Raw genomic sequence first — 17345 nt, forward strand, 5'->3', positions numbered from 1 at the left:
CTCTCCGATCATTTTCATGATGTTCATCCGGTTTGCTTCTATATGCCATATCTTTCTAACTGTGCTCTTTCACAAAAGCTCTCAACCTATAACCTATTACTTATTATGGACACAGTATGCTTAAATGATTAGTTATCTTGTTATTAGTTGTTGTTAGTTGTTATTAGTCCCATCCTTCAGCTCCATTCAACACCTCCCATCTATCTCTTAACACCATCCATATTGGATTTCTATTTGCCATATATTTTTCAACTGTACTGTGATGTTTCACAAAAGTTCTGAAACTTTCTATTCTCATTGTTTCTACAGATTGTACATTGAAAATAAACATTTTTGCTAAAAGTATTATTATATTATTGATTGATTGACTATGACTTTTCAGGTCACCCAGTAATGCTATCTGCAAGGTTAGCTCCAGGTAAATATTACAATCCTTTAGCGATTCCTGGACCTGTATCCAAAAACAAGCTACAAATGGACGTAAAAATGTATGTACACATGACTGTAAGTCGCTTTGGATAAAAGTGTCTGCTAAACGACATATTATTATATTATTATTATAATGGACAGTACCAAAACAAATTATCTAATGATTCTGTCTCTTCGCAGCAAAATCTGCAGAGCTGGGAAGATTGTATCCCCCATATAAATAACATTCTATTGGTAGAAAGAATTTTGTATAATAATTTAAATTGAAAAATTCTAAGTTTTGAATCCGGCGTCGTTTTGCGTATCAGTTCATAAACACTATGCCATGGAATTTTTGCGTAAGGCTGCAATTATTTGGTTGTAATTTTGGGTAGAGCAGACATTTCCATATGTTTTTGTTAGCTGCATGTGTGACATAACTCCACCAGTCCTACCGATGATATCATTTACAAAGATTATACCTTTTTTAAACATGTTTTCAAAAAAAATTTTTTTTTGATCAATTAGTATATTTGAGTTTAACCACAATATTTGTTGCATTATTTGTTCTGTTGTTTCTGGAGGATTAAATTGAAATTGCAACCAACTTTCTATGGCTTGTTTTAGAAATAGTGATATTTGGGAGATTATTTCCTTTTCAAATAACTGAAAGTGAGAGGTTGTAATCTGAATAAAGGGAAAAAGGCCATTCTTGAACATGGGGTGAGATAATCTTACTAATTTGCTAGAGAACCAGTTCGGATTTAAGTATAACTTTTGTATGAAAGAAGCTTTTAGTGATAGGTCTAATGCTTTAATATTTAATCATTTCTGTCCTCTGAATTGTCCTCAGTCTCCTGAGTGGCGCAGTGGTCTAAGGCACTGCATTGCAGTGCTAGCTGTGCCACTAGAGATCCTGGTTCGAATCCAGGCTCTGTCGCAGCCGGCCGTGACCGGGAGACTCATGGGCAGCGCACAATTGGCCTAGCGTTGTCCAGGGTAGGGGAGGGAATGGCCGGCAGGGATGTATCTCAGTTGATAGAGCATGGTGTTTGCAACGCCAGGGTTGTGGGTTCAATTCCCACGGGGGACCAGTATGAAAAAATATATATGTATTCACTAACTGTAAGTCGCTCTGGATAAGAGCGTCTGCTAAATGACTAAAATGTAAAAATGAATTCATATTCATTATATAAATAGGCCCGTTTAATTTTGTCTGGCTTGTCGTTCCAAATAAAATTGAATATTTTTTCTCATATAATTTAAAAAACTGTTCACTAGGCGTAGGCAAGACCATAAACTGGGATAATACTAAAGAGTTAATCAGGGAGATTTTTCCACAAATAGACAGGTATTTACCTTTCCATGGTAGCAAGATCTTATCTATTTTTGCTAACTTTCTATTAAAATGTATTGGAGTGAGATCATTTATTTCATTTGGGATATGTATTCCGAGTATATCCACATCACCATCAGACCATTTTATTGGTAAACTACGTGGTAATGTAAAATTTTTATTTTTTAGTGATCCAATACGTAATATAGTACATTTATCATAATTTGGTTGTAATCCAGAGAGGTTAGAAAATGTGTCTAGATCCTCTATGAGGCTGTGGAGGGATTCAAGTTGTGGATTTAAAAGAAAACATGAATCATCAGCGTACAATGACACCTTTGTTTTTAAGCCCCGGATTTCTAATCCCTTGATATTATTGTTGGATCTGATTTTAATAGCTAACATTTCGATGGCCATTATAAATAGATATGCCGATAGTGGACAACCTTGTTTTACTCCTCTTGACAGTTTAAAACGTTCTGATAAATAGCCATTATTTACTATTTTACTCCTAGGGTTACTATACATGATTTTAACCCATTTTATAAGAGATTCTACAAAATTGAAATGCTCCAGGCATTTATATATAAACTCCAGTTGTACTTTGTCAAATGCCTTTTCGAAGTCTGCTATGAATAGCAGGCCTGGTTTCCCAGATTTTTCATAGTGTTCTATTGTTTCCAGTACTTGCCTTATATTATCTCCATGTAAAAAACCTGTCTGATTAGAATTAATCATTTCCGACAATACCTTTTTAACTTTATGCGCTATACATTTTGCTAGAATCTTTGCATCACAACACTGAAGTGTAAGGGGCCTCCAATTGTTTAAATGGACTGGATCTATATATTTCCCACTTGTATCCTGTTTCAGTAATAATGAAATCAGACCTTCTTCTTGAGTGTCTGATAATCTACCATTTACATAGGAGTGGTTAAAACATGCTAATAACGGTCCTCTGAGTATATCAAAAAAGATTTGGTATACCTCGACTGGTATGCCATCCAACCCTGGAGTTTTCCCGGACTGAAATGTTTAATTGCATCCAGAAGTTCCTCCTCTGTAATTTCACCTTCACATGAGTCTTTCTGTATGGATGTTAATTTTACATTATCAATAGAAAAAAATTCCCTACAATTACAATGATGTCATATTGTTTACCTGTATATGGAGACGTTCTCTATGAGGTCAGTACGATGTCATATTGTTTACCTGTATATGGAGACGTTCTCTATGAGGTCATTATGATGTCATATTGTTTACCTGTATATGGAGACGTTCTCTATGACTTCCTGTGTCTCTGTGTCTGTGATGATGATTCCTTTAGGAGAGATGGTCAGGTTCACCTTACGGAACTTCTTGGCACTGGCCCGGGCCTGTGGATGGGACACAACCAGATGTATAAGCTGATAGATACACTACCGTTCAAAAGTTTGGGGTCACTTAAAAATGTCCTTGTTTTCGAAAGAAAAAAGCACATTTTTTGTCCATTAGCAAACACCGTTAAGCACGGAGGAGGAGGTGTGATGGTGTGGGGGTGCTATGCTGGTGACACTGTCAGTGATTAATTTAGAATTCAAGGCACACATAACCAGCATGGCTACCACAGTATTCTGCAGCAATACACCATCCCATCTGGTTTGCGCTTAATGGGACTATCATTTGTTTTTCAACAGGACAATGACCCAAAACACACCTCCAGGCTGTGTAAGGGCTATTTGACCAAGGAGAGTGATGGAGTGCTGCATCAGATGACCTGGCCTCCACAATCACCCGACCTCAACCCAATTGAGATGGTTTGGGATGAGTTGGACCGGGAGAGTGAAGAAAAAGCAGCTAACAAGTGCTCAGCATATGTGGGAACTCCTTCAAGACTGTTGGAAAAGCATTCCTCATGAAGCTGGTTGAGAGATTTTCATGAGTGTGCAAAGCTGACACCAAGGTAAAGGGTGGCTATTTGAAGAATCTCAAATATAAAATATATTTTGATTTGTTTAACACTTTTTTGGTTACTACATGATTCCATACGTGTAATTTCATAGTTTTGATGTCTTCACTATTATTCAACAATGTAGAAAATAGTAAAAAATCAAGAACAACCCTTGAATGAGTAGGTGAGTCCAAACGTTTGACTTATACTGTATATTCTCAATATAAAATCCCTATAAACTCCTTGCACACATTTTGGCCAGAATCACATAGCACATGGGGGGGGCATCTCTTCTCTTTCTCTTCATGCCCTGGAGACACTGACAGTAGAGCAACATGGAGATAACTGGAGACAGCATGGAGCTAACAGTAGACAGTATGGAGCTAACAGTAGACAGTATGGAGCTAACAGTAGACAGTATGGAGCTAACAGTAGACAGCATGGAGCTAACAGTAGACAGAATGGAGCTAACAGTAGACAGTATGGAGCTAACAGTAGACAGTATGGAGCTAACAGTAGACAGTATGGAGCTAACAGTAGACAGTATGGAGCTAACAGTAGACAGAATGGAGCTAACAGTAGACAGAATGGAGCTAACAGTAGACAGCATGGAGCTAACAGTAGACAGAATGGAGCTAACAGTAGACAGTATGGAGCTAACAGTAGAGCAACATGGAGCTAACAGTAGACAGAATGGAGCTAACAGTAGACAGTATGGAGCTAACAGTAGACAGAATGGAGCTAACAGTAGACAGCATGGAGCTAACAGTAGACAGCATGGAGCTAACAGTAGACAGTATGGAGCTAACAGTAGACAGTATGGAGCTAACAGTAGACAGAATGGAGCTAACAGTAGACAGCATGGAGCTAACAGTAGACAGCATGGAGCTAACAGTAGACAGTATGGAGCTAACAGTAGACAGTACTGAGATAACTGGGGACACTGACAGTAGAGCAACATGGAGCTAACAGTAGACAGTACTGAGATAACTGGGGACACTAACAGTAGAGCAACATGGAGCTAACAGTAGACAGTACTGAGATAACTGGGGACACTGACAGTAGAGCAACATGGAGCTAACAGTAGACAGTACTGAGATAACTGGGGACACTGACAGTAGATCAACATGGAGCTAACAGTAGACAGTACTGAGATAACTGGGGACACTAACAGTAGAGCAACATGGAGCTAACAGTAGACAGTACTGAGATAACTGGGGACACTAACAGTAGAGCAACATGGAGCTAACAGCAGAAAGCATGGAGATAACTGGAGACAGTATAGAGATAACTGGAGACAGATAGGATATAACTGGAGACACTAACAGTAGAGCAACATGGAGCTAACAGTAGACAGTACTGAGATAACTGGGGACACTAACAGTAGAGCAACATGGAGCTAACAGTAGACAGTACTGAGATAACTGGGGACACTAACAGTAGAGCAACATGGAGCTAACAGTAGACAGTACTGAGATAACTGGGGACACTAACAGTAGACAGTATGGAGCTAACAGTAGACAGTATAGAGCTAACAGTAGACAGCATGGAGCTAACAGTAGACAGTATGGAGCTAACAGTAGACAGTATGGAGCTAACAGTAGACAGCAAGGAGCTAACAGTAGACAGCATGGAGCTAACAGTAGACAGTACTGAGATAACTGGGGACACTGACAGTAGAGCAGCATGGAGCTAACAGTAGACAGTACTGAGATAACTGGGGACACTAACAGTAGATCAACATGGAGCTAACAGTAGACAGTACTGAGATAACTGGGGACACTGACAGTAGAGCAGCATGGAGCTAACAGTAGACAGTACTGAGATAACTGGGGACACTAACAGTAGAGCAACATGGAGCTAACAGTAGACAGTACAGAGATAACTGGGGACACTAACAGTAGAGCAACATGGAGCTAACAGTAGACAGTACTGAGATAACTGGGGACACTGACAGTAGAGCAGCATGGAGCTAACAGTAGACAGTACTGAGATAACTGGGGACACTGACAGTAGAGCAGCATGGAGCTAACAGTAGACAGTACTGAGATAACTGGGGACACTAACAGTATATCAACATGGAGCTAACAGTAGACAGTACTGAGATAACTGGGGACACTAACAGTAGATCAACATGGAGCTAACAGTAGACAGTACAGAGATAACTGGGGACACTAACAGTAGAGCAACATGGAGCTAACAGCAGAAAGCATGGAGATAACTGGAGACAGTATAGAGATAACTGGAGACAGATAGGATATAACTGGAGACACTAACAGTAGAGCAACATGGAGCTAACAGTAGACAGTACTGAGATAACTGGAGACACTAACAGTAGAGCAACATGGAGCTAACAGTAGACAGTACTGAGATAACTGGGGACACTGACAGTAGAGCAACATGGAGCTAACAGTAGACAGTACTGAGATAACTGGAGACACTAACAGTAGAGCAACATGGAGCTAACAGTAGACAGTACTGAGATAACTGGGGACACTGACAGTAGAGCAACATGGAGCTAACAGTAGACAGTACTGAGATAACTGGGGACACTGACAGTAGAGCAACATGGAGCTAACAGTAGACAGTACTGAGATAACTGGGGACACTAACAGTAGAGCAACATGGAGCTAACAGTAGACAGTACTGAGATAACTGGGGACACTAACAGTAGAGCAACATGGAGCTAACAGTAGACAGTACTGAGATAACTGGGGACACTAACAGTAGATCAACATGGAGCTAACAGTAGACAGTACTGAGATAACTGGAGACACTAACAGTAGAGCAACATGGAGCTAACAGTAGACAGTACTGAGATAACTGGGGACACTAACAGTAGATCAACATGGAGCTAACAGTAGACAGTACTGAGATAACTGGGGACACTAACAGTAGATCAACATGGAGCTAACAGTAGACAGTACTGAGATAACTGGGGACACTAACAGTAGATCAACATGGAGCTAACAGTAGACAGTACTGAGATAACTGGGGACACTAACAGTAGACAGTATGGAGCTAACAGTAGACAGTACTGAGATAACTGGGGACACTAACAGTAGAGCAACATGGAGCTAACAGTAGACAGAACAGAGATAACTGGAGACACTAACAGTAGAGCAACATGGAGCTAACAGCAGAAAGCATGGAGATAACTGGAGACAGTATAGAGATAACTGGAGACAGATAGGATATAACTGGAGACACTAACAGTAGAGCAACATGGAGCTAACAGTAGACAGTACTGAGATAACTGGGGACACTAACAGTAGATCAACATGGAGCTAACAGTAGACAGAATGGAGCTAACAGTAGACAGTACTGAGATAACTGGGGACACTGACAGTAGAGCAGCATGGAGCTAACAGTAGACAGTACTGAGATAACTGGGGACACTAACAGTAGAGCAACATGGAGCTAACAGTAGACAGTACTGAGATAACTGGGGACACTAACAGTAGAGCAACATGGAGCTAACAGTAGACAGTACAGAGATAACTGGGGACACTAACAACAGACAGTATGGAGCTAACAGTAGACAGAACAGAGATAACTGGAGACACTAACAGTAGAGCAACATGGAGCTAACAGCAGAAAGCATGGAGATAACTGGAGACAGTATAGAGATAACTGGAGACAGATAGGATATAACTGGAGACACTAACAGTAGAGCAACATGGAGCTAACAGTAGACAGTACAGAGATAACTGGAGACACTAACAGTAGAGCAACATGGAGCTAACAGCAGAAAGCATGGAGATAACTGGAGACAGTATAGAGATAACTGGAGACAGATAGGATATAACTGGAGACACTAACAGTAGAGCAACATGGAGCTAACAGTAGACAGTACTGAGATAACTGGGGACACTAACAGTAGAGCAACATGGAGCTAACAGTAGACAGTACTGAGATAACTGGGGACACTAACAGTAGCGCAACATGGAGCTAACAGTAGACAGTACTGAGATAACTGGGGACACTAACAGTAGAGCAACATGGAGCTAACAGTAGACAGTACTGAGATAACTGGGGACACTAACAGTAGATCAACATGGAGCTAACAGTAGACAGTACTGAGATAACTGGGGACACTGACAGTAGAGCAACATGGAGCTAACAGTAGACAGTACTGAGATAACTGGGGACACTAACAGTAGATCAACATGGAGCTAACAGTAGACAGTACTGAGATAACTGGGGACACTGACAGTAGAGCAGCATGGAGCTAACAGTAGACAGTACTGAGATAACTGGGGACACTGACAGTAGAGCAGCATGGAGCTAACAGTAGACAGTACTGAGATAACTGGGGACACTAACAGTAGACAGTATGGAGCTAACAGTAGACAGTACTGAGATAACTGGGGACACTAACAGTAGAGCAGCATGGAGCTAACAGTAGACAGTACTGAGATAACTGGGGACACTAACAGTATATCAACATGGAGCTAACAGTAGACAGTACTGAGATAACTGGGGACACTAACAGTAGAGCAACATGGAGCTAACAGTAGACAGTACTGAGATAACTGGGGACACTAACAGTAGAGCAACATGGAGCTAACAGTAGACAGTACTGAGATAACTGGGGACACTAACAGTAGACAGTATGGAGCTAACAGTAGACAGTACTGAGATAACTGGGGACACTAACAGTAGATCAACATGGAGCTAACAGTAGACAGTACAGAGATAACTGGAGACACTAACAGTAGAGCAACATGGAGCTAACAGCAGAAAGCATGGAGATAACTGGAGACAGTATAGAGATAACTGGAGACAGATAGGATATAACTGGAGACACTAACAGTAGAGCAACATGGAGCTAACAGTAGACAGTACTGAGATAACTGGGGACACTAACAGTATATCAACATGGAGCTAACAGTAGACAGTACTGAGATAACTGGGGACACTAACAGTAGATCAACATGGAGCTAACAGTAGACAGTACTGAGATAACTGGGGACACTAACAGTAGATCAACATGGAGCTAACAGTAGACAGTACTGAGATAACTGGGGACACTAACAGTAGATCAACATGGAGCTAACAGTAGACAGTACTGAGATAACTGGGGACACTAACAGTAGAGCAACATGGAGCTAACAGTAGACAGTACTGAGATAACTGGGGACACTAACAGTAGACAGTATGGAGCTAACAGTAGACAGTACTGAGATAACTGGGGACACTGACAGTAGAGCAACATGGAGCTAACAGTAGACAGTACAGAGATAACTGGAGACACTAACAGTGGAGCAACATGGAGCTAACAGCAGAAAGCATGGAGATAACTGGAGACAGTATAGAGATAACTGGAGACAGATAGGATATAACTGGAGACACTAACAGTAGAGCAACATGGAGCTAACAGTAGACAGTACTGAGATAACTGGGGACACTAACAGTAGATCAACATGGAGCTAACAGTAGACAGTACTGAGATAACTGGGGACACTAACAGTAGAGCAACATGGAGCTAACAGTAGACAGTACTGAGATAACTGGGGACACTGACAGTAGAGCAGCATGGAGCTAACAGTAGACAGTACTGAGATAACTGGGGACACTGACAGTAGAGCAGCATGGAGCTAACAGTAGACAGTACTGAGATAACTGGGGACACTAACAGTAGATCAACATGGAGCTAACAGTAGACAGTACTGAGATAACTGGGGACACTAACAGTAGAGCAACATGGAGCTAACAGTAGACAGTACTGAGATAACTGGGGACACTAACAGTAGAGCAGCATGGAGCTAACAGAAGACAGTACTGAGATAACTGGGGACACTGACAGTAGATCAACATGGAGCTAACAGTAGACAGTACTGAGATAACTGGGGACACTAACAGTAGAGCAACATGGAGCTAACAGTAGACAGTACTGAGATAACTGGAGACACTAACAGTAGAGCAACATGGAGCTAACAGCAGAAAGCATGGAGATAACTGGAGACAGTATAGAGATAACTGGAGACAGATAGGATATAACTGGAGACACTAACAGTAGAGCAACATGGAGCTGGCAGTAGACAGTACTGAGATAACTGGGGACACTAACAGTAGATCAACATGGAGCTAACAGTAGACAGTACTGAGATAACTGGGGACACTAACAGTAGAGCAACATGGAGCTAACAGTAGACAGTACTGAGATAACTGGGGACACTGACAGTAGAGCAGCATGGAGCTAACAGTAGACAGTACTGAGATAACTGGGGACACTGACAGTAGAGCAGCATGGAGCTAACAGTAGACAGTACTGAGATAACTGGGGACACTAACAGTAGATCAACATGGAGCTAACAGTAGACAGTACTGAGATAACTGGGGACACTAACAGTAGAGCAACATGGAGCTAACAGTAGACAGTACTGAGATAACTGGGGACACTAACAGTAGAGCAACATGGAGCTAACAGAAGACAGTACTGAGATAACTGGGGACACTAACAGTAGAGCAACATGGAGCTAACAGAAGACAGTACTGAGATAACAGTAGACAGCATGGAGCTAACAGTAGACAGCATGGAGCTAACAGTAGACAGCATGGAGCTAACAGTAGACAGCATGGAGCTAACAGTAGACAGTATGGAGCTAACAGTAGACAGTATGGAGCTAACAGTAGACAGTATGGAGCTAACAGTAGACAGCATGGAGCTAACAGTAGACAGTATGGAGCTAACAGTAGACAGTATGGAGCTAACAGTAGACAGCATGGAGCTAACAGTAGACAGCATGGAGCTAACAGTAGACAGTACTGAGATAACTGGGGACACTGACAGTAGAGCAGCATGGAGCTAACAGTAGACAGTACTGAGATAACTGGGGACACTAACAGTAGAGCAACATGGAGCTAACAGTAGACAGTACAGAGATAACTGGGGACACTAACAGTAGAGCAAAATGGAGCTAACAGTAGAGAGTACTGAGATAACTGGGGACACTGACAGTAGAGCAGCATGGAGCTAACAGTAGACAGTACTGAGATAACTGGGGACACTGACAGTAGAGCAGCATGGAGCTAACAGTAGACAGTACTGAGATAACTGGGGACACTAACAGTATATCAACATGGAGCTAACAGTAGACAGTACTGAGATAACTGGGGACACTAACAGTAGATCAACATGGAGCTAACAGTAGACAGTACAGAGATAACTGGGGACACTAACAGTAGAGCAACATGGAGCTAACAGCAGAAAGCATGGAGATAACTGGAGACAGTATAGAGATAACTGGAGACAGATAGGATATAACTGGAGACACTAACAGTAGAGCAACATGGAGCTAACAGTAGACAGTACTGAGATAACTGGAGACACTAACAGTAGAGCAACATGGAGCTAACAGTAGACAGTACTGAGATAACTGGGGACACTAACAGTAGAGCAACATGGAGCTAACAGTAGACAGTACTGAGATAACTGGGGACACTAACAGTAGAGCAACATGGAGCTAACAGTAGACAGAACAGAGATAACTGGAGACACTAACAGTAGAGCAGCATGGAGCTAACAGTAGACAGTATGGAGCTAACAGTAGACAGTATGGAGCTAACAGTAGACAGTATGGAGCTAACAGTAGACAGCATGGAGCTAACAGTAGACAGTATGGAGCTAACAGTAGACAGTATGGAGCTAACAGTAGACAGCATGGAGCTAACAGTAGACAGCATGGAGCTAACAGTAGACAGTACTGAGATAACTGGGGACACTGACAGTAGAGCAGCATGGAGCTAACAGTAGACAGTACTGAGATAACTGGGGACACTGACAGTAGAGCAGCATGGAGCTAACAGTAGACAGTACTGAGATAACTGGGGACACTAACAGTAGAGCAACATGGAGCTAACAGTAGACAGTACAGAGATAACTGGGGACACTAACAGTAGAGCAAAATGGAGCTAACAGTAGAGAGTACTGAGATAACTGGGGACACTGACAGTAGAGCAGCATGGAGCTAACAGTAGACAGTACTGAGATAACTGGGGACACTAACAGTATATCAACATGGAGCTAACAGTAGACAGTACTGAGATAACTGGGGACACTAACAGTAGATCAACATGGAGCTAACAGTAGACAGTACAGAGATAACTGGGGACACTAACAGTAGAGCAACATGGAGCTAACAGCAGAAAGCATGGAGATAACTGGAGACAGTATAGAGATAACTGGAGACAGATAGGATATAACTGGAGACACTAACAGTAGAGCAACATGGAGCTAACAGTAGACAGTACTGAGATAACTGGAGACACTAACAGTAGAGCAACATGGAGCTAACAGTAGACAGTACTGAGATAACTGGGGACACTGACAGTAGAGCAACATGGAGCTAACAGTAGACAGTACTGAGATAACTGGGGACACTAACAGTAGAGCAACATGGAGCTAACAGTAGACAGAACAGAGATAACTGGAGACACTAACAGTAGAGCAACATGGAGCTAACAGCAGAAAGCATGGAGATAACTGGAGACAGTATAGAGATAACTGGAGACAGATAGGATATAACTGGAGACACTAACAGTAGAGCAACATGGAGCTAACAGTAGACAGTACTGAGATAACTGGGGACACTAACAGTAGATCAACATGGAGCTAACAGTAGACAGAATGGAGCTAACAGTAGACAGTACTGAGATAACTGGGGACACTGACAGTAGAGCAGCATGGAGCTAACAGTAGACAGTACTGAGATAACTGGGGACACTAACAGTAGAGCAACATGGAGCTAACAGTAGACAGTACTGAGATAACTGGGGACACTAACAGTAGAGCAACATGGAGCTAACAGTAGACAGTACAGAGATAACTGGGGACACTAACAACAGACAGTATGGAGCTAACAGTAGACAGAACAGAGATAACTGGAGACACTAACAGTAGAGCAACATGGAGCTAACAGCAGAAAGCATGGAGATAACTGGAGACAGTATAGAGATAACTGGAGACAGATAGGATATAACTGGAGACACTAACAGTAGAGCAACATGGAGCTAACAGTAGACAGTACAGAGATAACTGGAGACACTAACAGTAGAGCAACATGGAGCTAACAGCAGAAAGCATGGAGATAACTGGAGACAGTATAGAGATAACTGGAGACAGATAGGATATAACTGGAGACACTAACAGTAGAGCAACATGGAGCTAACAGTAGACAGTACTGAGATAACTGGGGACACTAACAGTAGAGCAACATGGAGCTAACAGTAGACAGTACTGAGATAACTGGGGACACTAACAGTAGAGCAACATGGAGCTAACAGTAGACAGTACTGAGATAACTGGGGACACTAACAGTAGAGCAACATGGAGCTAACAGTAGACAGTACTGAGATAACTGGGGACACTAACAGTAGATCAACATGGAGCTAACAGTAGACAGTACTGAGATAACTGGGGACACTGACAGTAGAGCAGCATGGAGCTAACAGTAGACAGTACTGAGATAACTGGGGACACTAACAGTAGATCAACATGGAGCTAACAGTAGACAGTACTGAGATAACTGGGGACACTGACAGTAGAGCAGCATGGAGCTAACAGTAGACAGTACTGAGATAACTGGGGACACTAACAGTAGAGCAACATGGAGCTAACAGTAGACAGTACTGAGATAACTGGGGACACTAACAGTAGACAGTATGGAGCTAACAGTAGACAGTACTGAGATAACTGGGGACACTAACAGTAGATCAACATGGAGCTAACAGTAGACAGTACAGAGATAACTGGAGACACTAACAGTAGAGCAACATGGAGCTAACAGCAGAAAGCATGGAGATAACTGGAGACAGTATAGAGATAACTGGAGACAGATAGGATATAACTGGAGACACTAACAGTAGAGCAACATGGAGCTAACAGTAGACAGTACTGAGATAACTGGGGACACTAACAGTAGATCAACATGGAGCTAACAGTAGACAGTACTGAGATAACTGGGGACACTAACAGTAGATCAACATGGAGCTAACAGTAGACAGTACTGAGATAACTGGGGACACTAACAGTAGATCAACATGGAGCTAACAGTAGACAGTACTGAGATAACTGGGGACACTAACAGTAGATCAACATGGAGCTAACAGTAGACAGTACTGAGATAACTGGGGACACTAACAGTAGAGCAACATGGAGCTAACAGTAGACAGTACTGAGATAACTGGGGACAATAACAGTAGACAGTATGGAGCTAACAGTAGACAGTACTGAGATAACTGGGGACACTGACAGTAGAGCAACATGGAGCTAACAGTAGACAGTACAGAGATAACTGGAGACACTAACTGTAGAGCAACATGGAGCTAACAGCAGAAAGCATGGAGATAACTGGAGACAGTATAGAGATAACTGGAGACAGATAGGATATAACTGGAGACACTAACAGTAGAGCAACATGGAGCTAACAGTAGACAGTACTGAGATAACTGGGGACACTAACAGTAGATCAACATGGAGCTAACAGTAGACAGTACTGAGATAACTGGGGACACTAACAGTAGTGCAACATGGAGCTAACAGTAGACAGTACTGAGATAACTGGGGACACTGACAGTAGAGCAGCATGGAGCTAACAGTAGACAGTACTGAGATAACTGGGGACACTGACAGTAGAGCAGCATGGAGCTAACAGTAGACAGTACTGAGATAACTGGGGACACTAACAGTAGATCAACATGGAGCTAACAGTAGACAGTACTGAGATAACTGGGGACACTAACAGTAGAGCAACATGGAGCTAACAGTAGACAGTACTGAGATAACTGGGGACACTAACAGTAGAGCAGCATGGAGCTAACAGAAGACAGTACTGAGATAACTGGGGACACTGACAGTAGATCAACATGGAGCTAACAGTAGACAGTACTGAGATAACTGGGGACACTAACAGTAGAGCAACATGGAGCTAACAGTAGACAGTACTGAGATAACTGGAGACACTAACAGTAGAGCAACATGGAGCTAACAGCAGAAAGCATGGAGATAACTGGAGACAGTATAGAGATAACTGGAGACAGATAGGATATAACTGGAGACACTAACAGTAGAGCAACATGGAGCTAGCAGTAGACAGTACTGAGATAACTGGGGACACTAACAGTAGATCAACATGGAGCTAACAGTAGACAGTACTGAGATAACTGGGGACACTAACAGTAGAGCAACATGGAGCTAACAGTAGACAGTACTGAGATAACTGGGGACACTGACAGTAGAGCAGCATGGAGCTAACAGTAGACAGTACTGAGATAACTGGGGACACTGACAGTAGAGCAGCATGGAGCTAACAGTAGACAGTACTGAGATAACTGGGGACACTAACAGTAGATCAACATGGAGCTAACAGTAGACAGTACTGAGATAACTGGGGACACTAACAGTAAAGCAACATGGAGCTAACAGTAGACAGTACTGAGATAACTGGGGACACTAACAGTAGAGCAACATGGAGCTAACAGAAGACAGTACTGAGATAACTGGGGACACTAACAGTAGAGCAACATGGAGCTAACAGAAGACAGTACTGAGATAACTGGGGACACTAACAGTAGAGCAACATGGAGCTAACAGTAGACAGTACTGAGATAACTGGAGACACTAACAGTAGATCAACATGGAGCTAACAGTAGACAGTACTGAGATAACTGGAGACACTAACAGTAGAGCAACATGGAGCTAACAGCAGAAAGCATGGAGATAACTGGAGACAGTATAGAGATAACTGGAGACAGATAGGATATAACTGGAGACACTAACAGTAGAGCAACATGGAGCTAACAGTAGACAGTACTGAGATAACTGGGGACACTAACAGTAGAGCAACATGGAGCTAACAGTAGACAGTACTGAGATAACTGGGGACACTGACAGTAGAGCAGCATGGAGCTAACAGTAGACAGTACTGAGATAACTGGGGACACTAACAGTAGATCAACATGGAGCTAACAGTAGACAGTACTGAGATAACTGGGGACACTAACAGTAGAGCAACATGGAGCTAACAGTAGACAGTACTGAGATAACTGGGGACACTAACAGTAGAGCAGCATGGAGCTAACAGAAGACAGTACTGAGATAACTGGGGACACTGACAGTAGATCAACATGGAGCTAACAGTAGACAGTACTGAGATAACTGGGGACACTAACAGTAGAGCAACATGGAGCTAACAGTAGACAGTACTGAGATAACTGGAGACACTAACAGTAGAGCAACATGGAGCTAACAGCAGAAAGCATGGAGATAACTGGAGACAGTATAGAGATAACTGGAGACAGATAGGATATAACTGGAGACACTAACAGTAGAGCAACATGGAGCTAGCAGTAGACAGTACTGAGATAACTGGGGACACTAACAGTAGATCAACATGGAGCTAACAGTAGACAGTACTGAGATAACTGGGGACACTAACAGTAGAGCAACATGGAGCTAACAGTAGACAGTACTGAGATAACTGGGGACACTGACAGTAGAGCAGCATGGAGCTAACAGTAGACAGTACTGAGATAACTGGGGACACTAACAGTAGAGCAACATGGAGCTAACAGTAGACAGTACTGAGATAACTGGGGACACTAACAGTAGAGCAACATGGAGCTAACAGTAGACAGTACTGAGATAACTGGGGACACTGACAGTAGAGCAGCATGGAGCTAACAGTAGACAGTACTGAGATAACTGGGGACACTAACAGTAGATCAACATGGAGCTAACAGTAGACAGTACTGAGATAACTGGGGACACTAACAGTAGAGCAACATGGAGCTAACAGTAGACAGTACTGAGATAACTGGGGACACTAACAGTAGAGCAACATGGAGCTAACAGAAGACAGTACTGAGATAACTGGGGACACTAACAGTAGAGCAACATGGAGCTAACAGAAGACAGTACTGAGATAACTGGGGACACTAACAGTAGAGCAACATGGAGCTAACAGTAGACAGTACTGAGATAACTGGAGACACTAACAGTAGATCAACATGGAGCTAACAGTAGACAGTACTGAGATAACTGGAGACACTAACAGTAGAGCAACATGGAGCTAACAGCAGAAAGCATGGAGATAACTGGAGACAGATAGGATATAACTGGAGACACTAACAGTAGAGCAGCATGGAGCTAACAGTAGACAGTACTGAGATAACTGGGGACACTAACAGTAGAGCAACATGGAGCTAACAGTAGACAGTACTGAGATAACTGGGGACACTAACAGTAGAGCAACATGGAGCTAACAGTACATTTACATTTTAGTCATTTAGCAGACGCTCTTATCCAGAGCGACTTACAGTTAGTGAATACATATTTTTTTATACTGGCCCCCCGTGGGAATCGAACCCACAACCCTGGCGTTGCAAACGCCATGCTCTATCAACTGAGCTACATCCCTGCCGGCCATTCCCTCCCCTACCCTGGACGAATTGTGCGCCGCCCATGAGTCTCCCAGTCGCGGCCGGCTGCGACAGAGCCTGGATTCGAACCAGGATCTCTAGTGGCACAGTTAGCACTGCTATGCAGTGCCTTAGACCACTGCGCCACGCAGGATTTTAGGTGTGGATCAACATGGAGCTAACTGGGGACACTAACAGTAGAGCAACATGGAGCTAACAGTAGACAGTACTGAGATAACTGGGGACACT

At 42.7% G+C, this 17345-nt stretch overlaps 1 protein-coding gene across 1 annotated transcript in view; it reads right to left on the reverse strand.

Annotated features, from left to right (window-relative positions):
* Window positions 1–17345, reverse strand: part of LOC121566095 (low density lipoprotein receptor adapter protein 1-like) — a 123599-nt gene that overhangs the window by 39771 nt on the left and 66483 nt on the right. Inside the window, exon 3 of the mRNA XM_045216028.1 lies at window positions 3008–3120. Within this exon, the coding sequence (XP_045071963.1) occupies window positions 3008–3120 (113 nt within the window). The remainder of the gene's footprint in view (window positions 1–3007; window positions 3121–17345) is intronic.

Source organism: Coregonus clupeaformis, unplaced genomic scaffold (genome assembly GCF_020615455.1).
Source record: "Coregonus clupeaformis isolate EN_2021a unplaced genomic scaffold, ASM2061545v1 scaf0580, whole genome shotgun sequence".
Taxonomy (NCBI): Eukaryota; Metazoa; Chordata; class Actinopteri; order Salmoniformes; family Salmonidae; genus Coregonus; species Coregonus clupeaformis.